The sequence below is a fragment of the Stigmatopora argus genome, chromosome 11 (genome assembly GCF_051989625.1).
Source record: "Stigmatopora argus isolate UIUO_Sarg chromosome 11, RoL_Sarg_1.0, whole genome shotgun sequence".
NCBI classification, from domain to species: domain Eukaryota; kingdom Metazoa; phylum Chordata; class Actinopteri; order Syngnathiformes; family Syngnathidae; genus Stigmatopora; species Stigmatopora argus.
In genome coordinates, this window is record NC_135397.1 from 6,743,138 (window position 1) to 6,770,199 (window position 27,062).

The window sequence follows — 27,062 nt, forward strand, 5'->3', positions numbered from 1 at the left end:
TGCATGGTAAAATATCAGGGACATTTTGCCCACAATTTTAAGAATAGTTCCGTTTGATCCAATTCAAGAATATCATCTTATGTGCTTTTGTTTGACCTTTGCAGTCTCCCTATCTCGGTTTTAACCTGCTGATGACACTCGGACATGCTCATCTCATTGGTCATTTCCCTTTGAGAACATCCTCTTTGAAGCCATACAAAGGTAAAGTACAGATTATCACTTATTCAGTATACTATTGTCTTTGTCTCATGATTTGAGCAGCATGATGAAGTGGACTTGTTCAATATCACTTCTAATTTAGCAAATAGAACTGTATCTTTGTAAATTCATGAAACATTCGTTATGGATTTTGCTGTTCCTTGAAAGTTGTGCAAGACATACATACTTGAGATGTAACGTCAACATTTAGAAGGACAGAAAGGGTCTAAGTGAGCAGACAAAAGTGTGGGGAATTTGGGTATTAAAAATGATTGCCTATCCACGCTATCAGACTATAAGTAGCATTACAAAATCGTTACAACTCCACTTACCGAGGGGACACCTTGTGAGGAAAGGATTTGCTAGTTAAACGATAGGACAGGAAAGACTAGGGCATGTCAGGGCAGGGTGAATGTGTAAGGAATGAAATTGACGTGCAGTAGAAATCCTATACTGAATTAATCCCACGCAAACCAAGGGACATTTATTTGTAAAGTACATGTTAACACAAAGCAATTCTGAGTGCTTTACATCACATGAAAATCGAAGTAATCTCTTTTTGATATCAACATATGGCCACACGTTTAATAGGCACTATAGCCGTTCTCATCAGCTAGCATTTTGTAATTAAAATGTCCATCCAACATGGGAGATTATGCATTTGTTTTGATGTGACTAATTTGACAACTACCCAAGGCAAGGAGGCGCAGCCCCGCCCCTCCCCGCCCCGCCCCTCCCTTCTGTGCTGGCATGCCCCGCCCCGACGATCAGCATCTCCGCGAGGGGCTCGAGAGGACTCGGCTCGGGCGCAAACCAAACTTTTTGCGGCACAAACGCAGCACAAACGAATGAAATAGTGATTTTTATTTAAATATCCAGTATGGGGGGGCTAAGTCCACGCTAAATTGGTCATCGGGAGTCTGGGGGAGCTGGGCAGGCTGCGCGCACTTCACAGGCTCCCGCGTACGTCCGACACTCTGCTAGTGCTGCTCGCTCGGCGGCAGTCGAGGTGATGATGGCGGCGGCTGTTGAGAGAGGAAGCGGTCGGGCCGCTTTCTTGAGCCCGAGCAGCGGTGGCGGCTGCATACCGGCGCCATCGACGTTTACTACCGGAGCCCTTGCCGGGGCTGTCGTCCTGGGCTCGGGCTCCGGCGGCATGCCTGTCCCCATGAACCTTTTTGCAACCTGGGAGATAGACCGATCATCTCCCAACTGCGTGCCGAGGTAAGGTTGATGTTATTCACTTGAGGGATATGTTTCCATTTTTTTTCAATTTGATGATTTATATTGATGCTGCTGCTGGGTAAACAACGCCCTCCGCGACGAACGTGAAGCAATGCGAACGAGCTGCTGTGCATTTCTGGTTTACTACGGTTGACTTGGCTAAACCTGAAGCTAACAAGCGAGAATGCTAATGCTAAAAGCTTCAGCCATGATATTACTGATGTTTGACTTAATAATTTGCAATCGCTAATTATCATAGTTAACGATCGACGTCAGATATGTGCAAACGCTTTGTGCTCTACGTGATTGTTATAATCACCATGACAGTTGAGCCTTGTTTTTGTTTTTTTTCCCCTTCAATCTGATTGATGAAGTTATAAGTAGCTAGCAAAGTTGGGTTTAACTCGTTTCTCTATCTACTGATGGCAAAGAATCTTACATGAGTGATAGAAGGCTGCAAATGTGTGCTGACTTCTAAACATGTTCCGTAGATTTGAGTCTGTTTGGATTTATTGACAGCCAGATTCGAGATCCACGAAGACAAGGCGGGGCGCCGTTTGCCTCATTCGTAGCGCATTATTGCATTTTCTCGCCGCACTTTGTAAACAAATCGGATCCGAAAGGAATGATCTTAATTTCTTCAGGCGTCTTATGTGCTCTCAGGGCTAACTTGTCAAGTCCAACCATGAAAGCACTCGGTATGTTTACACCATTTCTAGGACCAGTCATGTTCCACGCATATTAACTGACATCCGCTTTAGTGTTGATGGAAAGCCCACAATATCATTTTTTTTCAGGCAGACTTCTGTGAGTATTAGTATTCGTCGAAGGTGTGCATGCACACAGCTGCCACCTGACCAGAAGCCTCTCTCGGGAGCAGAGGGTACATTAATCAGCTTTGACCTAGATCTGTTCTACTCACTGGGGGGAAAGTGGGTTTGCAAAGGGGGGGCTTCCTCTGCTCTTCATGGGCGTGCATGCATGTGTGTTTGGTTTCTGACTGCATGGGTATGCAAGCAAGTGTGAATGGAGTCACAACATGTGAACTACATGAATTATTTACTGCCAAGCTCATTGGTTTCACATTAGCATTACTGAGCGTTTACGTCAGATCAGATGACGTGGAACAAGGTGAGATTAAAAATATATGAATGTTGCTTTCTACTCTTTTTTGGTTTTCGGGGTTGGAGTGTAATCCAGTTGATGGAAGGATTACATTCTCTTTATTTCGACAACAAAAGACGAACGTCACAGTGGCATCATGTTTTGATCAGAATCCTATTGGTGCTGTGACTAACATTCTTTTTGTTCATAGTTTAAAATGACACAAGAAAAAAAACGCTTGATTGTGAAAGAGAACAAGAATCAAAATGTAGCCCATCTCGCAAGCTTGTCAGGTCATTTTCATGCTAGTCATTATGATTTCAGCTACGTCATTTTCCATAAATTTGGCTTAGTGAAATTGATTTCTGTGTGTAATTGAATCAGTCTACTGAGCAGCCAGCCTGTGGATAAAAATTAGATGTAACACAGATATCAGACAATGCAACCTCATAAAGAAACACATATCTCCTGTCAGGGCAAGCTTGACAACGTTTCAGTGCACCTACAGTATCTGTGGTGTGAACACACCCACACCTGCCGAAATAACTCAAATGCACACCATAATTCAGTGAAAGCACAGCCAACAAAATAATGTTTGGAATTTTAAATATTATATAGAATGATTTATCTAGTGTTACCAATATAGGAGCCCTCCGAGCATCTGTACAACCGACATGGTTGGGGAATTATGAACCCTAATGAAAGACCAAACAATGACATTGGTTGACATTGATTTGAAAATCGAAAAAAATGACATCTTTTTTTTGCCAATTCACTGCTTTGCTTTTTAATTCTCAGGTGTATCGTTGTACTTTCTTAACAGGAAGAACAAAGGTAGTAATCAAATGTTGTATACAGACACCGCAGTGTAATCCTCTGCTTCCTAAATCACAAACAGCCCCATTAGCTATCTCGAGTGGCCTTTTAGAATTGTGATACAGATACAAATAGCAGTTGTGTAACAATACGGTGGATCACGTCATTTTATTGCTCCCACTCTATTAGGTGGTGAAGAATTAAAATGAGAATTTAATGGAAGCGCAGTTATTTGTTTTGGTTAGATTCTAAAACAGTTTGGAATGTTAAGAGGTAAAATTAAAGCAAAGTATGTGTCGTTAATGGACTATGATGATTATATACAATTCATTTAGCACGACATACATGTTGACGGTGCAAAGGTTTGATTAATATCATTATGACAGCCTTGGCTGAAAAGGCTGGAATTTGTCTCAACAAACCGGCTGAACTCTAAAATGTTAATGGGTAAATATTTCTATATGACACTCGTAGGCAGACAAACACGCACACACACCCATTACAAAAGCATATGTTCTCAAAGCATCTGCCAAGGGGGTTTCTGGATTCAAAATTGTCTGATATTCAAAACAAGTAACTCGACACAGATGTGGGTGGTAGAAAAAATGGGAACCGTGTTTCACTAGGTGTTTGCATTGTCCTTAGGAGGGAACCAATCAGCATCCTGACTCTCCCCTTTATGATCCCTCCCGCAGCTTGAAAAGTGTCAAAATCCTCTTGGTTTCCTTCCTCTTCCTTCCCAGAGATGGAGGAATTTCCTCGGGGAGCATTTCGCATTCTTGGCAACTTGAGAATTGCTGGGACAGGTCACTGCGCTGAGCCCGAAGAGCTCCATTGTTGACCAACGACCTACACGTTGGGAGTTGAGGCAGGATTGATGTTGTGGATAACCCACCCATGTAAAAACATTGCTGATTCGTCCCAGGTCTTGAGAACAGGCCAGTTGGCTATGATGTCAGAATGCAATACAGTTTAGATCTTTTTTGGGTGAATAATGGGTTCTTCGCACAATAAGTTGCGTCCGTTTTGTATTGCAAAACTCAGCAATTGCCATTATAGTGAATATCTTTATAGTCTCTGCCTTGTTCTTGCTCTACTTATTTCCCACCTCTCCCATGCAGGCATTTCCTGAGTTGGATGTGCCAGCAACAACACTATTTTTTTCTAGATTAAATTTTAAGTTGTGTGGATGAATGAAAGCACCTGACAGACCATCTGAAAATAAGATGTGTAATTGTGGCATAGAAAATGTTTTGGTGTCCTGAAGAATCAGCAATTTCGTGAAGACATCGGTTAGTTGGGGAAGCTTTTCAGTTATTTTCCTACAAGGATTCACACATTCTCAGGTCCGAAAAAAGTTACTAAGACTGGTTAAGAACAGATCTATATTTAGTGCGTCAACTCTCAAACAGCACTGATGCTCTAGCTGGCCCACTTGTCTAATCCCAGATTAAGGAGTCTGAACTGTCTGTTTCTTTTTACATTCAATTGCTCAATTAGCCCCTAACACTATTCTATGTCACTCTATTCTTTCTTAACCAAAGATCACAATGAGGAGTCAAGGAAAACAAATCTTGGGAGAAATCTTTAGTCTATCATCCTAACTCACTGTGTGCCATTGACTCAATAATACAATATTTTTACTTTATACAGCAGACCTGTTTGATTTGGGCTGTAAACATGCCTTTCCCACTTATGTCTTACAATGGACTGAAACATAGAGCTGCTGACTATCAGTTGCTATTAAGAGATGAACAAAAAAAATCGCAGCAAAATGGAAATGAAGCATTTTACATTAATTAATTCCACACTTGTGTCATAATTTTCAACAATTCATTGACAATTTGTGTTTTATTCTTCTAGTCTGTACTAAATTTACTTTAACCTTCAAACTTCCCCGCCTTTGCTCCTGCTGGCATGAAGTTTGTTGCAAAATATACAGCAACAGAAAACTGCATCCGCTGTTGTGTATGCACTCGTCGGAGCTTATTTCCCCTGTTTCAATGCGGGCTCGAGAAGGTTTCTTTTGTGGTATTAAAGCCTAAAGAGCATATGGCCATCTGTGACACATCACGAGATATTGGGGGCTGAAATGCCTCTTGCGTGCAAGCCTAAATGCAAGTTAAGCTCTTTCTATACATACTACTCTCCTGATTAAAATTTTTATATTGCATCCATTTTTATGGATGTTTCTTACAATTAAACTAGTTATTTTTAAAAATGAGCTGTTTTAACATTCAACGCACACCATCTTGGCATATTACTACCCACAACACTCAAAGTAAGGAACACATTAGCTTTATTACTGTTCTAAAGGCTTTAATGATACTTCATATAATTACTACGTGTTTGTTTCCATCATTGTCCCTGACTCATGATGATCCAATCCCCGATCAAATGAATTAGATATCTATCACTGTGTGACTGACAGTAAAACTGGTAATTTGTGGTTTGAACATAGCCCAATTTGCATTTCTTGTCCTGTGTGTCTTTTGACTGCCAACCAGTTTTGGGTGTAGCTCACCTCCTGGTCCATAGTCAATTTGGATAGATTGCAGCACCACCGCGGCGCCCCAACGGGTTAGGGTACAGATTGATGGATGTTTAACTTTAAAAAGAGCGATTGAGTCTTTGCACGGCAAATCTCATTCTCGTAGTGGATAGAATTTCTTTTGCGGCTCTTGCACAAGAGTGAACTATTCACAAGTTGCTTTCAGAGCAACTCGCCCTTTATCTGGGACTAAATTATGGAACTAGGTGTATAAATCTGTCATGAAATAACAAAGTACTTCAGCTTTCTGCCACAAAGAACTAATGCCATATGCATTTCCCATGAACACTAAGAGCAGTGGTACATTATAAGATTTTTCCCCTTCATCTAGCTGTAGCCTCCATTACTGAGCATATATTCAGTCTTTTTCAATCATTCCTCTTTCAAATCACTCTATTCTCCATTCCTCCTGCTTTGTGCCTTTGACAATTGCCGTGCAGCGATGCGAAGGCATGGAACTGGCATAACATCAAGCACAGTGCTGACCAAGGGAAAATAAATACAAAAGTGTGTTTGTGTTTAGGCGACTAAGTCATTTGTTCAGTTCAGAGGTTTCATTTCGGTGGTATTTTGTTGCCACCCCTCCCCTCAGAGAGAGAGAGAAAGTTTTTTGCCAGGGGCAGCCCAGCAGTAGTCTCTTTGTAGTTCTTTTATCTAAACAGGACCTCTATCACCATGATACTTGAGATGTTGCTATCACTTAAGAGGTCCAGAAATAGTGATGCATTAGTAGCCATTGGGGCTCTACTGCACATCTAAGAAGGCTCTTTTTTGAGGAGCTATATGCACTGAGTGATGCTTTTAAGTACCGTTCTGTAGGCAAACATTTATGTTCAATGGTTCAAGACATGCAATTACATTTGGCGATTAATAATTGTCAAATCCTTTTACAGAAATAATCATCATGACTCCAGTTCCATTGTTTTCACTCATTGTATTATTGTTGTTCTATTTAATAGTTGAATGGAGTATGGAGCATGGTGAAATCAGTTCTTATTAAGTGGCAAAAATAATGACAACATTGACGTTACCTAGAGCTGGACCGGAGATACCTGCAGAGATGGAGAAATTAGGCAAAACAAATTGACTGTGAGTTAGAGCAATGAAGCTGTTGTGGTCTATTCTTTGCTTTCAACAATGCACATTAATACAGCAATCTTCTAAATATATTTATAATGTGGTAATCTTGAAGGCAACTTAGATTTGTAAACATTATGAATGCTTGATATCCATTTCAAGCCTTTCTGTAATTGCTGCAGTGAAGCTAATGAATTTTGCTTTACAGCCTTTCATCACAGAGCTCTTATCAAAATCAAATATTTGACAATGGCTGTTGAAATGAATTACCAGATAAGATTCACTAACTCCTAAAATACACAGACTGCAGTGGTTGTCTTCTTTATTGTCCTCTAAATGGCAAAAGGCACGTGGTCATTCTATTACAAAATCAAATCAAATTAAACCTATATTGTTTTAAACATAAAGGATTAGAACATTACCCTGTTCAACTTCTGAGCATCAGTGTTTGAAATATTGTGACTGTATGGAGGAAAGTAGTACTTTTGTTTTAGAATATAGTGCTCCATTGTGGAATGCGATAAGGTCAAGTGTGCTAAAGTTTGAACAAATGACACGGCCATTCTAATGGGCTTAGCTGACTCGACCATGTCACAGTCTGTGATGCCATGTAACCTAAAGCTGTTAGCAAGATCTTCACTACACCTTGTGTGAGTAGAAAAAATGGAAAAAGGAGTTCCCCTTGTGGGCTCTTATCAACTTGTAAACAGAATGTTTAAAAAAAGAAAAAAAATCTTATCTTTTACTTCTCACCTCCTATTCAAAGTAGTATGAAACTGCAGCTCAACCCAACCATACTTTTCCAGTTCCAATTAAAATATATTGTCAATTACCATACCTGGTTAAATGAAATAAATAAAAAGCAAAGATAATAATTTAACTACAAGATTTTTTTTAAATGTATGAAGTTATTAAATGAAGCTAAAAGGTCAAGCACAGACTATCACCTTGAGTTTATTTGACATAATTTATGAACATTTCTGAAAAACTGATAAATGCCGTGTGGAAAAAGATTTTTTCTCTTTTCCTTGACATGGCTGAGGCATCGACTGGTATTCAGTATTGTCTGATCCTCAAAATCAGGCTCTTCGGACTGGGGTGCAAAAATATGTGATTTGTACATCCCTAAATTAAACACAACAAAAAAATATATGTGATTTTTGGAAACCACCAAATCGGTCACTACTCTTGTTTAGGTGGCAAATTGTAACTTGCACCTAGCCCTGACCAGATGGCTTCAATTTACACCGCCAACACAATCTAGTGTCTGACAGAAGTGCAGATGAATAACACTTCTGACAAATAGGGGAAAAAATAAAATTCTTGATGTGACCCATTCAATGCCTGCAGCCTTTTGAAATTACACTCGAATCCCAGTCAGAGAATGAGAGCAATGACGAGAAAGACATTTGTTGTCTAGCCATCATTCCTGTTTTCTTCTTACCCTTCCCCCTCTTGAAATAGAGCTCTGCTGCTTGTGACTCATCCTTACTATACGGCAATTTACATTCTACAAGGTTTAATTAACATTTGGTTCAAAAAGATTTTGCATTCGGTATTTTAACAGATACGCACATACATTTGAAACGTTAACGTGTGTTTTGCCATCATTGGCACAATGAATATAAATAATCATTCATAATTATGAGATAATAGGTTTAAATGAATCTGCAGTTTTCTGTTCATTTAGTCGTAAAAGCGGCTTTTAAAGTCAAAAGTGAAGTAACAGAATGGGTACTTCACACTTACACGTAGTTCCTCCATACAGCAGACATGTCTTGTGCTATCATTTTTTTCAGTCCCTGTCTGAATCACACTTGCCAAGCAGGAAATTTCTTGAGTGAAATCATTGAGTGTTGCGCTTAAAGGTAGTGGGTGTCTTCATAGCTGGGTTTTTGCGTTGTCTTTCTTACTCACCTTTGATCATAATTTAATGCAACAGGGCTGACGGGAAAAGTAGGTCACGAGGAAGTTCAGCAAACCTCGTTTGAAAGTTCTTCACTTTCTCCCCCAAAAAGATTAAGAGTCTTGTACTTATTTGGTCTCTGTACTCTGCACAAATGTCAGATATTAAGATGAATGCCGTCCGTCTAGGTTATTTAGGAAGATGCTTAAGATCCCTTGACTACAATGAGTAAAAACTCATTAAACCTTGGTGCTATGTTTGGCCATTCCTGAATATAGCTTCACTTTGTTATGACAAAGTGAAAGAATTGCTTTTTGATGACACATACTTTCCATTTTTACTTGGATATGTGGTTCTCAGATCTGCTCCATTTTTAGTCATACCTGCAGGCCTAAAATTGCGCATATTTTCTTTCATTTCTATAACCCTGTTTCCTCTTTCACACAGGCTCTGCAGCCTCACTTTGAAAAAACTAGTCGTACTCAAAGAATTGGACAAAGAACTGAATTCACTTTCCATCGCTGTCAAAATACAGGTGAGTCAGTGTAATCTTTTGAGTCTTGCTCTACAATTCTTCGCTTGCGCTGCACGCTGTTCAACCTAATCACCAGTCTGGTTAACAATAAGACATGGTTCTAATCCTGCCAATTGATAAAAAGCCTTCTTAGCATAGGCAGCTTTGGAATCTCACATCCACTCACATGCTTAAAATAGCAGACTAACATTACTACGAGGCAGGTGTATTAGCACCTTAGAAGGGATTTAAAATGTTAAATTCATGACTTTGGGTTGTGACCTTAACAGGCGTTGACTCAGAAATAGTGTTAAGCCTTGAAATCAAAAGAAAACTGACTCATGCACATGCACCAACACATTGGATGCATTGTGTTTTATTGTTTGGTTAATGCCATTATTAAATGCTTATTATCAACAAGAATAAAAAAATAACCTTTCATGGTCGCAAGGGATCTTTTAAAATGGGAGAATGTCTGCTTAACCATTGAGAACCGCATTAGAACCGTATCTAAAAAGCATGTTTTTTTCAATGTCTATTGACATTTTAGGCCCTTTTAATCAATAATTGAAGTGCACATCTTACATAATGCTCCTTTGACGAACCTTAATTGAAACTGCATAAAGAGAGACAGACTGATAATTAAAACTGAAGTTTAAGAGATGAATTGCACTCCTGTTTAGTGGCATCTTAAATCCCCTGCAAAATGTCTTTTTCCCTGCAGTTTCAGTAGAAATCACACTATAATAATAATTTAATAATCGCAATTACTCAAGATTTTTAGCATGGAAAAACTGAGCGATATTTGTATGTCTGTTCATTGTTTAATAGTTTGTTTAGCAATGGCATTTCACATTTAAATTTTTAATAAGTGGCAGGTAGAAACAGAATTGATCACGTTTGAGTTGAAATGCAGAGTTGATTGGTTGAATAAGGGTCGCATTAAATGGCTTAACTCCTATGTTTTTGAATTGCATTTTTTTTGCCACAAATCCATTAGTGTAAAGCCATAATATTGACTATTGAGCTGTAGTTCATAATGTACAGATTCCCTGACTGTAGCCTGCTAGTTAGTGACTGCTGTTGTAGTCTACTGTCACTCATCCCGGAGACTACACTGTCACTGTCCCTTGTTTTGGCTATTTAAATATATACATCGTAGTTGTTTTAAATATAGATGTGTTGTCCTATCCAAATACAGAGTTTTAGTGAAGTTGGACTTGTTACATTCCACCATTTGGCACAGCACGAAAGGAGGGGAAAGGCTTGTTACAGATCACAAGTTCAAAGGAGAGAGCGTGATGAGGACATTGACTACAGGCATTTCTTGCCAAGACTGTGTAATGTAAATGCATGTCAGGCAGTTGGAGAGTGTCTCTGGCTTTTGTGCCCTGATTCATTGTCCTGGCTATGGAGCATGAGAAAACAGTGCGAACAAGGCTCCTTTTGTAAAGAACTAGTGACAAGGTCAGATACAGACTGCAATTTTTCTTTTTCTTCCCGCTCTCTACATAATAAATCCAGTGCTGCAGCCATCGGTTAGGTTGTGACAGTATGTCTTTCTCAACATTGCGGGATGCATATTCCAATGATTCACAATTTTCACAGAAGAGACCTTTTGTAAAGAGACAATTCATTACACCAGTGTAACAACAGTCTTAATCCACATGATTGATTTTGGCTTGCGATGAAAAGTGTGACTCTATTATTCTTCTATTTTCTAGGGTTCAAAGCGTCTTCTACGATCCAACGAGTATGTCCTCCCACCCAGTGGACTAATGGAGACTGATCTGGAACTCACATTCTCACTACAGGCAAGGACTTTGTCACTGTGCTGTGAATTCTCCCACTGACACGGCGGTTACTTGACAACTTTAAGTGAAGAGTAACTTGTTGCCATTCTGGTACTCTTTGCAAATCCATTGGTAGTGTGTTTGTGTTTCAGAACTTTGTGTGTATGTCTGTTCATGGAAGTGTAAATAAGAAATACATGACTTCATACAGAATTCATGTGTTATGTGATGATTTAACATCACTGAATCAGCAGGCTGGAAATGTATTATTTGTCTGTAACTTGTCTTTGTTTAATCTTGATTGAAAAAGAAAGATTACATCATTTTTAATTTAATCTACCTGTTAAGGTTGACATTCCATTATCTAATAATGGACATAATTAATCTGGCTTGAAATGAATAGGATCTGTTCAAAATGCTGAACTACTGCTCGTCCACAAGTCTGTGGTCCAATTCAAGGCTACATTAATTTCCTGTTTAGTGATCTGAGACTGCCCAAAAGGTATAAAAGTGTCACAGACAGGTGACAAATGTAAGGAAGCACCAAGATAAATGAGCTCCAGATGATTCCATGGAGAGTTGAAAGTAAGTACTTTAATAGTAGGGTTTGTGTCCAAAATGGTGGAAAAACTGTATACCCTCTTGAATTCCTATTTGTTCTCCAGTTTTCCTCACTTTAATGACCTGATAAGGTATTTGCTACAATGCTTTTAAACTGGAAAATTCTTTAAACACAGAATTACTTATTCAAGCCATGGCGGACTGACCCAGTAGTTTCCACGTTTTCTCTGTGTATTCACAATGGTTTGAATTGAGTGGTTAAACAAATGGATACGTAAAATATTATCCGATGGCAAGCATATGTCTTTATTCCATGTTGTCATCCACAGGTGTGGAAATGTAACATTTATGGCCATGATCTTTCTTGTTTTCATTTGTAGTACCCGCATTTTTTGAAGAGGGATGCCAACAGACTACAGATCATGCTACAAAGGAGGAAACGCTACAAGAATCGAACCATCCTGGGCTACAAGACTTTGGCAGTGGGAGTTATCAATATGGCAGAGGTATTGCATTTTGTATTTGTATGCTTAGTTTCACAGGAAAGCAATCCCTTATGTTTCTGAAAAATAAGGCTTGCTGCTGTTCTCTGACAGCTATTGACATGTATTCATAGCCTCGTACCTTGATTGTCTTGACAGGGAAAGGCCTGTCTGGTCTTACACTTGATTTTTAAATAATTCATGCAGTGAGCACATCTGGAACTGGCTTTGAAAGTATATTTTCTTTCTGAAAGTGATGCTTTGAACCATGATATGTAGAAGTAATGGCCCAGTGTGCATGTTTATACAATGGAAATGTGGTTTTGTTTTAAGTCCTCAATCAATGTCATTTGGGGTTAAGAATTTGTTAGCGAGGACTATTGTTTCATTACTTATAACCAGTGAAATGCTGTGTTAATTCCCATACGGATATTGTTACGTCAGGCAAAGCTCTTTGCTTCATATTGCTTTTTGATATTAAAAGATTCTAGTCATAGCCTGGGAACTGGAATTATTGCTCATATCTGAAAACAAGATTAATGCATTGCTGCATTTTAGAATGACATTCAGTTTTTGCACTAACTTGCATAAGCTGTAAGACTCAATTGAACATTATATATATTATTCCTCACTTTTCTTTGTGAGCAATTCCAGCAGTTTTTTAAATTTGATCTTGTGCCTTCTTTTTGAATTTAGGCAAAACGTGAGTGTTTGAGGGACATGATCTTATTCAAAAGGAATTCTTATGTAAAATATTTCAATGACTCCCAAGATATGGATTGGAACAAAACCAATACAATTTTTACACCGCTTGTACCATCCAAGCAAATTGGCTTTGGTCTGTTACACAATTGAGATGGAAAACTAAGCAATTCTGTGGGTGTCTACTTTAATTTAGAGAGAGAGAGCTTTGCTGCCTGTGATCATTTGCTTGGTTTAAAACAATCTATAATAGATCTTACCTATTCTGGATCAGTCTTAGTTCTGTGAAGAAAGAGACAACAATCTTTCATCTTTCAGCTTCAGCGCGTCTCTGCTGAGTAATTGATCCATGCAGAAATTGCTCAAAACATGATTCCATCTTTGCTTAGGAGAATTCATTATTGAGATGGATGAGGTGAACCTGTCCTAGTTGTGTAAGAAAATATGTCATGAAGAATCATGTAGGTGGAAACATATGGAAATTAGCAAGTCTATTTTCATTTTATGATAATGTCTTTATGTTCAGGTGATGCAACACCCGACAGACGGGGGCCAGATTCTCGGTCTCCATAGCAACGTAAAGGAAGCTCCGGTGCGTGTGGCGGAGATCAGTGTGTACTCGCTTTCCAGCCAGCCCATTGACCATGAGGACGGCAGTGGACAGACTGGACGAAAGACTAAAATCTCAGGTGGGCACTGTGACCCCCCCTACCCTTTTACTCGTGGACTTGCGTAATAGTGATTGACAGCTTTTCTCTTGCCCCTCATTCCATTTCGCAAATGGAGACAAAGTGAAGTCAGATAATACTTTGCCAGCCTAAGTCCTAGAGTATGTTACTCCCTTTTGCTATGGTTGTAATGTTGATCTGTGAGTTGAACAGATGTCGAGCCTATTACCTTACACTGCTCTAATTCTGGACAGTGGGGAAAATATTTGGCCCAGCTTAGGCTCCACGCCTTCATCCTGCTATGCTGGTCCTCGCTGTTCTGGTTGTTATTAAGGAGGTCACTCAAACATAACGGATGAGCTCATGTACTAGGTATTAAAGCCTGTGTCTCTTTGAGACAAAGTTTATATTGCTCCTCTTCGCAATGATCTTTTATGGCATCCCTCCCATTTAAGAGGATAGAGCAGACACACTGATTACAAAGAAAAGAAAATCCCTGATAAAATTGGCTGTTTCCTCCAATGAAATTTGCTATTTAAACAGCAATATCCTCTTCAGGCTGAGGAAGGTCAAAGTAAATTGGTTTGATGATCATGGTAGAAAGCACAGTCAGTTAGTAATTAACTGAAGTGGCCTTGGATTTCTGCCAGCTTGTGTTTGTAATTTCTTGTTTTTAACACCATATTTCCACTTTTTTTTCCTTAGACCGCTCCCCGGATATGGACAATTATTCTGAGGAGGACGATGACAGTTATTCGTCGGAACAAGAAGCTAGTGATGATGCAGCCCATGGCCAGGTGAGTGGAAAAAATAGGAATGACAAAGTATAAATAATAATAATAATGAATTACACACTCAAAAGTAGTACAATAGAAATTCAAGCAGCAGCACATCTGCTGTTTACAGCAATTCCATTTCACTTGAATGTTTCATAGCATGTTTAATGAGCTTTCAATTCCACACAATTGAAGGAATTTTAAACAATTTGTGTAGGATGCGGTAACACTATTAGATCATTTACCAGAAAACCCTTCCATGTTGATTTAATTTCTGTACTGCTTATCCTCACGAGGCTCACGGGGGCCCCTGTTGTGTATTTCAGGATATTTATGATGAAGACGACGAGCTTCGCAAGCCCAAGAAACCCCGGAGGAAAATGATTCGGACAACCTCCATGACAAGGGTTAGTTGCCTTTTCTAGTGCCACATGGATTTTCATGCTGGCTAATCACTGACCGCAGGCAAAAGCCAAGTCTGTTGTTTTCTGACTTGGCAGCTTTTAGGGGAAGCACACAGTGTATTCCATTTATGCTAGCCATTAGTAGGATGTGAATGAGCATGTAAATGAGGAGTGTGGGTTCAGTGGACTCACTAAAATGATCGTTGAAGTGACTGCAGATATGTAAACAGCCAGAAGGTTCCTAGGAGAATTTAATGGGTAGAATTATTCTTTTCTTTTTTTTACTGGGGCATTCTTTTTTTGGTCATATTTACATTATTTCTATTCTCTTTTGCAGCAACCAAATTTCAAACAGAAATTTGTGGCCTTGTTGAAGAGGTTCAAGGTAACCGATGAGGTGAGTTGGAATAGCCGCTTTGATTATATTAAGACTCCAGAGACTGTGTTCCAGGTTATAGCACTAGACTTGAAAGTGAATTTTAGAGGGGAAATGGCCAAATGGGATTCATGAGTCTGTTATAAAGCCTTTAATAAGACAGCCGTTGAAAAGTTTTCATTTGCTGTTGGTTAAAAATTGTAATCATTATTGACTGATGAAACAGCGTCGAGCTAGATTGTTGCTAATGTATTCCTGACAAGAGTAGATTTGCGTGCGTGTGCTATCAAAAGCTTCAATCGTCATTATGGTGCTCGCCTGCATTAGCCCCCACTCATGGATGTATAATTCATAGATTGCCATTAGCTACGATATGTATAATGAATCCATTGAGGGATTTATTCTCCAGGACTTAATCCAATGGTAAATGATCCATTGTATTTAAATTTGAGTTATCCTCTCAGCAGTCCTTTTGAATGAATGTACAATACATACTTTAGCGATTTTAATGATATCTTTACATAGTGACTTTCAACAGAAATTGCTTATTAATGTTTTGACAGCGGAAGTCTGGACCAACAGCAAGATGTCCATTAGCAAGTAAACTGTGGTAGATCTTGACCATAGACCTTTAAAATGATAATCAATTTATTGTACTGTAAAATCGTAACGAGTGATATACTTTGCTTGTTTATCATTTTTCTTTCAAAAGCATGCCATAGTTCACATCATCAAATATGTATTATCTTTTTTTAATGTCAATTAGAGATTAGACTGGACTATTAATATTGGACTTTCAATTGAGTGTTTAAACAAAGCACTGTCATTGAAAACAATACTTGTATACTTAAATTCAGTTTTCAGTACACTTTTTGTAGGTTTGCTGGTCTTGCGAGGCCATGCTTGCTAGCGTTACATGATTGACACGTACATCATTTCACTTACCAACATTTTAAGGGACTGGATGCATCCTGGCTTTGGCTACACTTATTGGTTCTGCATCCCTCAGTTAGCCTGATGATCTTATACCACATTGTTTGCCATTAATCCCTTCCTTGTGGCTGGACAGGGTGTACGCCCGCCATTCTATAAATACATGGCCTAGGAACCAGAAAAGGGACAGACTGTTTATCTGCTGCCTGACAGCTCTTGCACTTATGGAGTGGCATTAATCACCTGATTAGTCTCCAAGCCTGTCTGTGTGCACTTCCTATGAAATGCATCCCCACTGGGGAGCCTGCAGATCAAAGTTCAATGCTGCAGTGTGTGTGGTATCTGATTGGTTAGTTCAAAAGCATTGGTGTATTTATAGCCTCCTTCTTCTTTACATAGCATTCCATTTTTATTATTTTCAACCATGGCTTGTATTCTTGTAATGCATTGTAATATTTAGAAGCTGATGCATGTGTTTTCAATATTTCTGTTGTGTGGCAGGTCTTAGACTCTGACCCAGTGGACCAGACTCAAGAAGTAGAGGAGGATCTGGACTTACTCTACGACAGTCTTGAAGTATACAACCAGAGTGACAGTGGGCCGGAGATGGAGGACAATGAAAGTGTCTTGAGTACACCCAAGCCTAAACTCAAGTGAGTTTTCATTCATTTTGTTTCTTTGCAATAAACACAATTGTGTTTGTGGGTCAAAATATTTTTGAACAAACTCTTATGTCTCAAAGTCTCAACGTGTATATACTCTGTGGCTATGTTCATTCCAGTTAATACAACAGTTTTTCTTTGGATTTATTTTTCAGGCCTTTTTTCGAGGGCATGTCTCATTCCAGCTCACAGACAGAGATCGGAAGCATACACAGCCAAAAAAGTCAACAAAGAGAGTTGATATATGCGGTAAGTCGATCACCAGGCCTTCAATTGTTGGCGCAATAATAACCTGCTCTGGTTCCTGTCAGTCCAGCTGTGTAGCCATAAAGTTCTTCCTTCTGGTCATTCTGGATGGGATCATGTTGTTAACAGTGTTATGCAAAGTAATTGCCCCCAGGGAGTGTGTAAAATGTCTGGCAGCCCTGTTGCTTTGAATGGTCCAGGGATTCCCAAGAACCATTTTAAAAATCCTGGGAATGGGAGAGACGTAAACTAAAATACCCCCTTGCTGTTCTTACCTTGTGTTCACCCCTGTTTATTTATAGAGAGTGACTTCAAATGACCTATACACCACTATCAACAAACACAGACCCAAATATGCACCTATGCTTGCGGTAAAGATTGGGAAAAGAATTCCCAAACTAATTTATGACCTGTTGCAGACAAAAAGAACCGCAGGAGATAAATTCTGTCTGCCTTTGTCCGAGGGGAGGACAAGGGTGGGCCGTTTATAAATATATTGGAATCCATTTAATCCATTTTAGCTTGTACAAAGGAGCCCAGAACATTCCAAACAGTAGGTCATCCATTTTCTCAAGACAGTGTCTCCGTCTAAAATTTTTAACCAATCATATTTTCTCATTTAGAAAACCTAAGTAGACTTAACTTTAGTCCTCATGAAATTATCTCAACAATTTGGCTTCTTTTCCTTTCAGAGTGGAGACTTTCTAACAGTGGACAAATGTAAACCGCAAGGGGGCCGCTATCAAGAGGAAAGCGTCGCAGACACGACCATCGGGGTATGTTTTTTAGTTCTTTGCCCATATGTCCCTCGGGCACTGTTCCCCATTTTTCTTCTGCACTCCCCTTATCCTTGAAACTTGAGTGCTTGTTCCCTCCCATGGGTCTTGGGGTTTTCCGGGAACAAATTAAGGGAGGGTGGGGGTGTGCAAGGGCCAGGATGAAGTGTAATTAACCATTGTCACAGTTATTTCTTTTCACTAGTTAAAAAAAGAAAAAAAAGATTAATCTGATTTAAATTATTTGGTTGGTTTCACGTGTGTTGGTGTTTTAAGTGTGCGATTAATCTACCAGTTTTTTCTTTAGCTGCAATTGTTAACACTGGCTGCCAAGGGCCACAACACAATGATTTATAATCACATATTTTTGGACCCCAGTCACCTGGCATTTTAGATTTCCCGATACTAAATCCTGTGAAACGAGTACAAATGTAAAATATTTCTGTACTTCAAAGATTATCATTCACATACAACTCTATCTTGGCCTTATCTTACCGCAACAGCAACCAGAACGTTCGCTTGCTGACGTTGTTTACTTGCTGACGTTGTTTACTTGCTCTTTCGCCTTTTTCGCCTGTGTTGTGATGTGTGTTGTATAAAGCAATTATTGAATTTTGTTTCTTGCTTTTGGCAATACCCTTGCAGATCTGGAATACCTGATCTTTTCCACCCGATTTCTATACTCTGAAAATGTAGTGATCATGCCATCATGCATTTTTATTTTTCCCAATTCTGAGTTTCTGACTGTTGTTTTTCTCCTCTTGAGTGGCCATAACTTTCACCTGCACCTCCTTGCCAAAATGTTGAAATGCTGGCTCCAGACCTTGTGCTGAGCCTGGGTGGGAGACTTGACAGGTTCCAAAGAGTCATGACAGAAGCTGTTATGTTGTAAACATCAGCACTGTTCTCTGCAATACTGTCACTTGAATGCATTTCTGCTCTTTGGTTTAGGAGCCAGAAACCGAGGACAGCGGGCCAGGGCCAGTGGAGGTGAGCAGCTGGGACGTCAACACTGAACGGATGACTAGCACTATTGGCAAGCTGAGCAAAACTGAGTCCCAAAACCACATGTCTCCAAGGTACGCTGCTGAGCTGTGCCTCTGCAAACGTGCACACAACAGTTTCCTCAATTCACACGAGTGCTATTGTTCAACTGGATTGACTTTTCTTTTTTTCCTCTTATTTTCTGCGGAACTCATTTTCACCTCCATATTTTCAGTAAAATGGAGAACAGGCTTCAGAGGCGTCCCCGCAGCACCTCCATGAAAGATAGGCAGAATTCCAAGGCTCAAAGTGACCGGACCAGCAGTATAGATAGTGAGTGCTCCCCAGAGTCACGACTAATAGCACAGGTAGATAACTTCCCAAGCCCAAATCTTTGTTTTTGTTTGAAGTGTAACCATTCATTCAATTCACGTATCCAAAAGGTTCCCAGGAAGTCTGTATATGACCAGTTAAACCAGATCCTTATCTCTGATGAACGCTTGCCTGAGAGCATCATTCTCATCAACACCATGGAGTGGCAAGGACAGGTCAATTGCTTGGATTTATTTTGTTGCCCTTTAAATACATCAATCCCAGTTTTTGTAACAATATGTCCTTTTTGTGTTTCTGCTTCCATGCAGTATGTTGCAGAGCTGCTCCACGAACAGGCCCAGCCAATTGTGTCCACCTGCTCTGCCGCAGATGTCCAGGCTGCCTTCAACACAATCGTTACTCGAATCCAGAGATTGTGAGTGGCTTCAGACTAGTCATGAATAATAGCCGGCGCAAATGGGTCATCAAAATTAACATCTTAAAACATCACTTTTTTATCTTTATTCGTCACGACATACTTCACCAATCTTATTACAACAGTGGAACACTAAACTTTGTCACTTTTAACTGAAACGTACGTGGTTTGCTCATCGGTTAAGATGTTCAGTCCATTAGTGTTTTTGGAATGTGATGTTGAGATTTGCTTTCAAATGATTAAACCAGGGGTGTCAGACTCGGGTTGGTTCGCGGGCCGCGTTAACGTCAACTCGATTTCATGTGGGCCGGACCATTTTAGATATAATATTTAGATTTTTTTTATAATTGGATTAAAAGCCCTGAATATTCCATTTTTATAGATCTAAAACTATGTTTATTTTAGCTTTTTTATATATTTTTAGATTTTACAAAAGGATTTTCTAACTAAAAACACAAAAAAATTAAAAATTTACATTAAAAAATTACAATTATTGATTTAAAGGGGGGAAAATAAGGAAATTTAATACACATCTATACTCTTCATTATAATTTGATCCTAAAAGAGAAAATTGGCACTCATGATTTACTTTCCCGGGCCACACAAAATGATCTGGTGGGCCAGATTTGGCCCCTGGGCCGCCACTTTGACACATGTGGATTTAACTAACAGAATGTTAAAATTTCACCAATAGTTGTAACCCTTTTACTCATGAGTTTTTATTTTCTGTTTAATCTTCGCATTGCACTTCACTTTGCATCATATGTGAATCATTAAAATCTGTCTGTTTTGTTCTCTTTTACTTTCCTTAGTTGTAACTGTAATGCGCAAACTCCGCCAACAATGAAAGTGGCAGTCACGGGTGACCAGAGTTACCTTAGCACTATCCTGCGGTTCTTTGTGGAGCAGCTAGCTAACAAGACCCCTGACTGGCTCAGCTACATACGCTTCCTGGTCATCCCCATTGGTAATCACAACAAATCATTTGACTTCACGCCAGGTTTAGTGAAGCACATATTTCAGAAGAAATCTGACCTTTTCTCACGCAATTGCTGCACAGGCTCTCATCCCCTGGCCAAATATGTGGCCTCTTTTGACAGCAAGTTCAACAGCATCTTTATGGACACAGCCTGGAGGGAGCTGTTCTGCAGGACGGAACGGCCCGCCTCAGGTAGGACGCTATTTACGTCCACACTTGTGGTCCGAGGCGACAGACATTTAACATGGCAGCAGGTCAAACATTTGGTCAACTCGAAAATGAAAGAAAGGGCATCAAAGCGTGGGTCACGGACGGATGAATGGAAAGATGTTTTCCGTTTGCGAAAAAATAGCTGCAATGTGAAGGGAATTTTTCTGCTTCATGGCACCACGGCAACACCCATTTCTCTCACTGTTGCCGCGTAAGAAGATTAAAAGGCTCAACGTTAAACCCAAAATTTGAATTAAAAGGCATTTAAAATTGAAAGCAAATGCCTTCCTTTGTTTGTCATATGTTTTGCGGTTTTTTTCTATTTATTATCTTTTTTAGTCTGTTTTTTCCACTATCTGCTGCCTACTGCCAGTGGTTTGAATAACAGCAAAATGAATCAAAGGGTGATTAGTTAGTTGTGATCGTTTCATTCCTTGGAAATGCATTTTTAACCACTATTTTTACTCCACATGCAGATAATATCGATGTAGCAGGGCGGGTGGTTCAGTACCTGGCTGGTGCCAATGTTTCCCACCAGTTTCCCATCTCGGAAGCCATGCTCACCTACAAACAGAAAAGGTAACGTCAAGTTATTTCATACCAAACATCCTCAAAGTGTGTCTGCGGGCATGCATAGCATTTGTTTCTATGCATGTCTGTCTGTATGATTTCCAAACTTAATATGATGATCCTTTTTAATCCTCTCAGCAAAATTGAGTAGACCTCCCCTGTGGAGCTGCTTTGAGGAATTAACAATCACTTAGCTTTTCTATTTACACAATCCCATGTTAGATGTACTCAACGTCCAAACTTACATTATCTCCTTTATGTACTGGTATCTTAAAAGGTTAGCCATGTTATTCATATTGCTCTTTGCTGTTAAATATTGCTACCTTAATGATAAACATGCATTAATTCATTTTCCTCACCATGGTCAGGGGGGTGCTGGAGCTTATCCCAGCCTAGCTATGCTTAGATTATTTTCTTCCTTTTTCCATACTGTAAAGAATGTGAAATTATTGTTCAAGAGAGAACACAGTAAGTACTTGGCAGCCAGCCCTGCAATTCCATTAATTTAGCCGCTAGTGCTTTGTATCCTCCCAGTTTTTCTCTTTTTTCAGTGCTGGAGGGTTGTCAAGCTTTTAGGGAATACCTTTGGTTTTTTTTTCCGCCTCATAAAATATTTAATTTACATAGCTCTAACTTGAAAAAAAATACCCACCATCGAATGACACCGCATTATATTCCTTTGGCACAGGCCTGATTTTGGAACTCATCAGATTGTGGAGGTGGATTAAAATATGTAATCCACAATTTGCATGCAAACATTGAGTCATGAAAAAACATCCACCTCAAGGTGGCTGTCTGATGTGCATTACTGACATGTGTATATTCATTTGCATTTAATTTGTAATTAGAGGGTTAGATTTCAGATTGTGGTACACCAGGATTTTACCACTCAATTACTCTTCTCATTGTCTCATTCATTTGCATGTGTTCTTTTTTGCTTTAACAGTGGCTTCCATTTTAGTCAGAAGATATCAAATAAAACACAATTTAACACCTTTTGCATTCCTTCTCCCTCCTCCCTTTGCCCCTTTGATTTGCTTTCAAGGAAAAGAAGTTTGTATTTTGATTTTTACATCAGGTATCTAATTTGTCTCTTGTTTGGTTTTTGCTTCCCCCTCCCTTTTTTCATTCGCCTCACTGCTTTCTGCCATGTCTTAACACTCCTTTTCCCTTTTAATACTTATCATGATGTCAATCTGCACGATTTCTTTTTTACTTGGCGTGCCCTGAGTGTTGTTGCTGTGATAATTTGCCTAACAATCACAAAATAATCCTGAATATCCTCAGGGATGGTTTTCTGGTTCTCATGTGAGGCGCACTAATAATGTTGTTTTTGATGATTAGACAGCACTTTTTGGTTTTAAGTTTTGGGACACGGCCCCCAAACATTGTAAAGGCATTTCCTCCATGAGTGGAAGTCACTTTACTTTACTTTTCACTTTCTTGTACTTGCAATGAATGTGTCCAAAAACTTTTATCCATAAAGTCTTATTTTATTCCCAAGGTTTAGAGTCACTACTCCACAAAGCAAGAAGTTAGTGAGGTGGTAAGCTTCATGTGGGGCAAGATCTTGCACCTGCATTCACACTATAGACCCAGATGACTTGGTTGTTACGTAGAGGAATAAACAATTATATATAGATATAATATACAATGTAGTATTTGTGCTCCTTCCCGTGAGGAGAACGGAATGGTATTTTTGCATGTATGGCTCAAGATGTTCACACTGAACGATACCTCGTGTAAACGTTGGTTGTAAGGAACGGTTCTCTCATTCATCTCATAAAATCCCCAAGATGATCATTCCACTTCAAAGCCAATCATGTGCCATTTCTGATACAATGGGGCATAGTGGCATCTTCCCTTCCAGGACCATTGAGTGTTGCACCTTGGAGTGTTGTTGTCCTTACTTCCACCAAGCTAACTGCCTCTTTATTGTCTTTCCCCGCAGCCCGGATGAAGACTCTTGTCAGAAATTTGTGCCATTTATTGGGGTATGTCTATATTTATTTATTTTTTAAACAAATTACAAACCTTTATTTAATTTCTGATTGCATTTGTTTTCTGTTTGAAGGTTGTGAAAGTTGGTATTGTAGAGCAAAGCCTCTCAACATCAGGTAAGGTGGAACCCACGTGCCAAATGAAATTACCACATATTTACAAAAAGGTCAAAAATGTAGATTTAAGCATACAAGGAGTTTTCGGTTTATGGCAGTCACGACGTAGGGTTAAGAGATTGTTAAAGTTAATGGTTAAGAAAGGAATGCAGTTTGCTCAGTAGGATAAGACAATGATGTCGTTACGTTGTTAAAGAAGATGCACTTATTTGATTGCATTCTACTACTGTTTTTTAAAAATATTGTATAACTCTTTTAAAGTCCATTAGGTTAGGTAGGTTTTTTTTTAACCTGTGACTTGATTTGGCTAAGAACAGAGCCCTCGGATTAATCCAAAATTAAATGTACAGCAGTATATTGATGCGTCTGAATAAATAATTCATATTTCCTTTGCGATCAAGGACAACCATGACAATAATGCTGCAAAATGTCGGTATATCTTAGTCCATAACCTACCCATGTACAACTGTTCAATATTATGTATTATATACTATATTTTGTGCCTACTAAAACCTTGAAATAGACATTTAACAGTGCAATGTTTCAAGGTTAAAAAATGGTTTTAAAACATTTCTACTGGAATAATGCGTCGACTACTACTTAGTGTTCAACTTAAACACACTATGACTTGAATACCAATCTATGTTACCCACCGTGTTGTAAAGCGAGGACCCTGTTTACACCAAAAGAGATTAAAAAATGTCACTAAGCACATGAAAGATTGTTTTTCGAGATGTGTCTTAAGATTGTCTATTCTGTTCACAGTGGATTCTGATGATGCGATGGGGGCAAACACAAGCATCCTGGCATCCCCGACTCCTCCGTCGGCTGGTCCATACGGGAAGGAGATTGGGGGAACGCCCCCACAGTCACCCTCTGTGTCCACTGCCCTTTCCGGAGCTGGGTACACATCATAATCTCTGATATGCTATACAAAAGAGCTAAATCATTTTCCAAGTTGTGGTAACTGTTTGAGCAGCTGTGGTATGTGACTGCAAGTGTTTACCTTTGCAGTTCTCCGTGCTCTGGCAGCGAAGTGATGGGTCTACAGGTAGACTACTGGACGTGGCAAGGCCCCGAGAAGAAGAAAGAGGGCGAGAAACGAGACGTTGGATTGAAAAACACGCTGAAGAGTAATTTCCGATCTCTCCAAGTCAGTCGGCTGCCCTGTGCTGGGGATGTCACCCCTCCACCTAGTATGGCCATGACTGTTGTCACCAAGGAAAAGAACAAAAAAGGTACTACACTGAGGGGATTTGTTGGGCTGGGGGGTTAAACCATGAACATAGTTTATAATACAGTTGAAGATGGGAATGATTTATAGATCGGGTGTTACAAGGAATCAAAGGGTCGCTGGGGAGGGGGCCGAGGGTCACAATATTACTGACGATAGTGAAGTCAAGCAGGAGGAAATTTTACTCTTGCTTACTTGGGTCTCACACTAATAGAAAAGGAAGCCAAGCACAAAAAAAATATATTCAATGTTCCCTTGTTCTCTTTTTCCCCCTGCAGTTATTTTTCTCAGCAAGAAGCCAAAAGAGAAAGAGCTGGACTCAAAGAGCCAAGTGATCGATGGAATTAGCAGGTTGATTTGCACTGCCAAACACCAGCACACAATGCTGAGAGGTAATACTGCCCCCTGGTGTGGATGCGCTTTATATTTTTACCATATTTGGCCCTATAGATAAGTATTTATATATTTATGTATGTTTATATATATGTATGTATGTGTATATATATATATATATATATATATATATATATATATATATATATATATATGTATATATGTGTATGTATATATGTGTGTGTGTGTGTATTTATGTGTGTGTATATATAAATAAATATATATATATAAATATATATGTGTATATATATATATGTATATTTATAAATATATCTTTTTTAATTAAGTGCGGGAAAAAAATGGCAAAGTACTGAATTCACGATAAGTGAAGCCGTGATAATCGAGGGATTACTGTAATTTGTTTTAACATCCTAGTCTGAAATCTGAGTTTTATCGCCGCTGTAATAATGGAACCAACGGCGTTTGTATCTGCAACTTCCTTCGAATCTTAAATGAATCCCTCGTTTTACTTTGTCATCGCTCCTAGTCACAATTGATGGAGTGGAGTGGAACGATGTCAAGTTTTTCCAACTTGCTGCCCAGTGGCCAACTCACGTCAAGCACTTCCCGGTGGGAATCTTTGGTTACACCAAACCTGTGTGACTTGAGCAGCCGTCCGCTCGGGACCGCCAGTCTCTCCTGCGCTGCTCTCGTCTCATCAATTTGAGGGAAAGCCAATGGCAGTAATAGTTTTCCTGTGGAAATCTTACTGACTTTGCATTCATGTGTTCAATACACACATTCATGTTGTCCTCCTGGTCTTTTAAATGTTGTGGGCTCTTGTTTGTTGGTTTCCTTTCTTCTTCTTTTTTACACAATACAAAAAGATCAAGTACTATTTTGTAAGTTGTGCTACCGCCTTGGAGGTCCTTTGACTTGTTTGACAATTTGCCACATTTTGATAATGGCAGCTATGTTTGCACTTTGTTTTTCTGTTAACATGTTATTATTTCTGTGAAATTCTACATGTATTGTTAATCTGTAGAAAATGGAGGGTGCGATGGTGATGTGCAGTGGTGTGTGTGCGTGTGTGTGTGTGCGTGTGTGCGCGTGAGATTTTGAAGTTAGTCAATGGAATATTGCTGTGAAACTTTACAGAAAGGCTCTTTGCTTATGTTGCGCATTCATTTGCTTCTTTTTCCCCTCCCCAATTCTCACAAGACAAAACTTCTGAGTGTACTTCAAAGCAAAAATAACAACTCCTTTAGGTGTTTTAAGAGATGGCTATAATTAAATGGTGCACATATTTTTTAATCACTTCACACATCAAGTAAATCCAGTGCTTAAGATATAGTAACAGTCACCTAGAAACAGGATATCATGACACAAGAATAAGCAAATGCCCAATAGCTGAATGCCAAATTTGCTTTTTCTAAGCCCTGATGTGTTTATCATTGTAATTTATTTGACTTTTTGGTTTTTTTGGGGTTAACAGAACCAGAGCGGATCACGATTCTTTGGCGACTCACAAGCCCTTACTAATTTAACAAATACTGGCAAATCCTAATGTGCAGTGATGTGCCAAAGTCACATTTGGTTCTCACTCCCCCGTGCTAGAAACGGTAATTAGTATCACTGAATAGTTTGGAGTCATTAAATTGTATTTAGCACTCACTCATTTTCTGAACCGCTTTATCCTCACTAGGGTTTCGGGGAATGCTGGAGCCTACCCCAGCTGACTTTAGGCCACAGGCGGGCGGAGGACACCCTGAATCGGCGACCAGCCAATCGCAGGGCACGAGGAGACTGACAACCATTCACTCTCACACTCATACCTAGGGGCAATTTAGAGTGTCCAATCAGCCTACCAACCATGTTTTTGGAATGTGGGAGGAAACCGGAGTACCCGGAGGAAACCCACACAGGCCCGGGGAGAACATGCAAACTCCACACAGGTGGACCGACCTAGATTTGAACCCAGGACCCCAGAGCTGTGAGGCCGACGACGTATTTAGCAATCCAATAGGGTTGTACATCCTAACCAATTTTTATACAGCGTTCTGTGGCTCTAGATGCACATAATTTGTAATCATTCTAGTCAATTGGTCCCTCCCTCTT

General features: G+C 39.5%; 1 protein-coding gene across 2 annotated transcripts; it reads left to right on the forward strand.

Annotated features, from left to right (window-relative positions):
* The first annotated feature begins 972 nt into the window (after positions 1-972).
* LOC144084541 (phosphofurin acidic cluster sorting protein 2-like) lies at positions 973-26,192 on the forward strand. 2 transcript variants are annotated; one of them, XM_077613074.1, is made up of 25 exons: positions 973-1,422; positions 9,324-9,411; positions 11,115-11,204; positions 12,125-12,250; positions 13,455-13,617; positions 14,302-14,393; positions 14,699-14,779; positions 15,114-15,173; positions 16,587-16,738; positions 16,903-16,996; positions 17,686-17,769; positions 18,721-18,848; positions 18,989-19,121; positions 19,197-19,301; positions 19,395-19,501; positions 20,314-20,468; positions 20,562-20,672; positions 21,167-21,269; positions 22,306-22,338; positions 23,212-23,254; positions 23,335-23,377; positions 24,143-24,281; positions 24,392-24,615; positions 24,890-25,003; positions 25,492-26,192. In XM_077613074.1, the coding sequence occupies exons 1-25, from the start codon at positions 1,211-1,213 to the stop codon at positions 25,605-25,607; spliced, it is 2,796 nt and encodes a 931-aa protein (XP_077469200.1). In that variant the 5' UTR covers positions 973-1,210; the 3' UTR covers positions 25,608-26,192. The 2 variants fall into 2 exon arrangements, with proteins under 2 accessions (XP_077469200.1, XP_077469199.1); XM_077613073.1 differs by lacking the exons at positions 973-1,422; positions 9,324-9,411; positions 11,115-11,204; positions 22,306-22,338 and having other exon boundaries at positions 11,917-12,250.
* Positions 26,193-27,062: the final 870 nt, after the last annotated feature.

Bases quoted from the DNA above. Each gene is read 5' to 3' on its own strand.
- LOC144084541 (XM_077613074.1), top strand. From the start codon at position 1,211: ATGATGGCGGCGGCTGTTGAGAGAGGAAGCGGTCGGGCCGCTTTCTTG. The intron at 1,423-9,323 runs GTAAGGTTGATG...TCTTTCACACAG, and splicing joins TCTCCCAACTGCGTGCCGAG to GCTCTGCAGCCTCACTTTGA. The intron at 17,770-18,720 runs GTATGTTTTTTA...TCTTTGGTTTAG, and splicing joins TCGCAGACACGACCATCGGG to GAGCCAGAAACCGAGGACAG.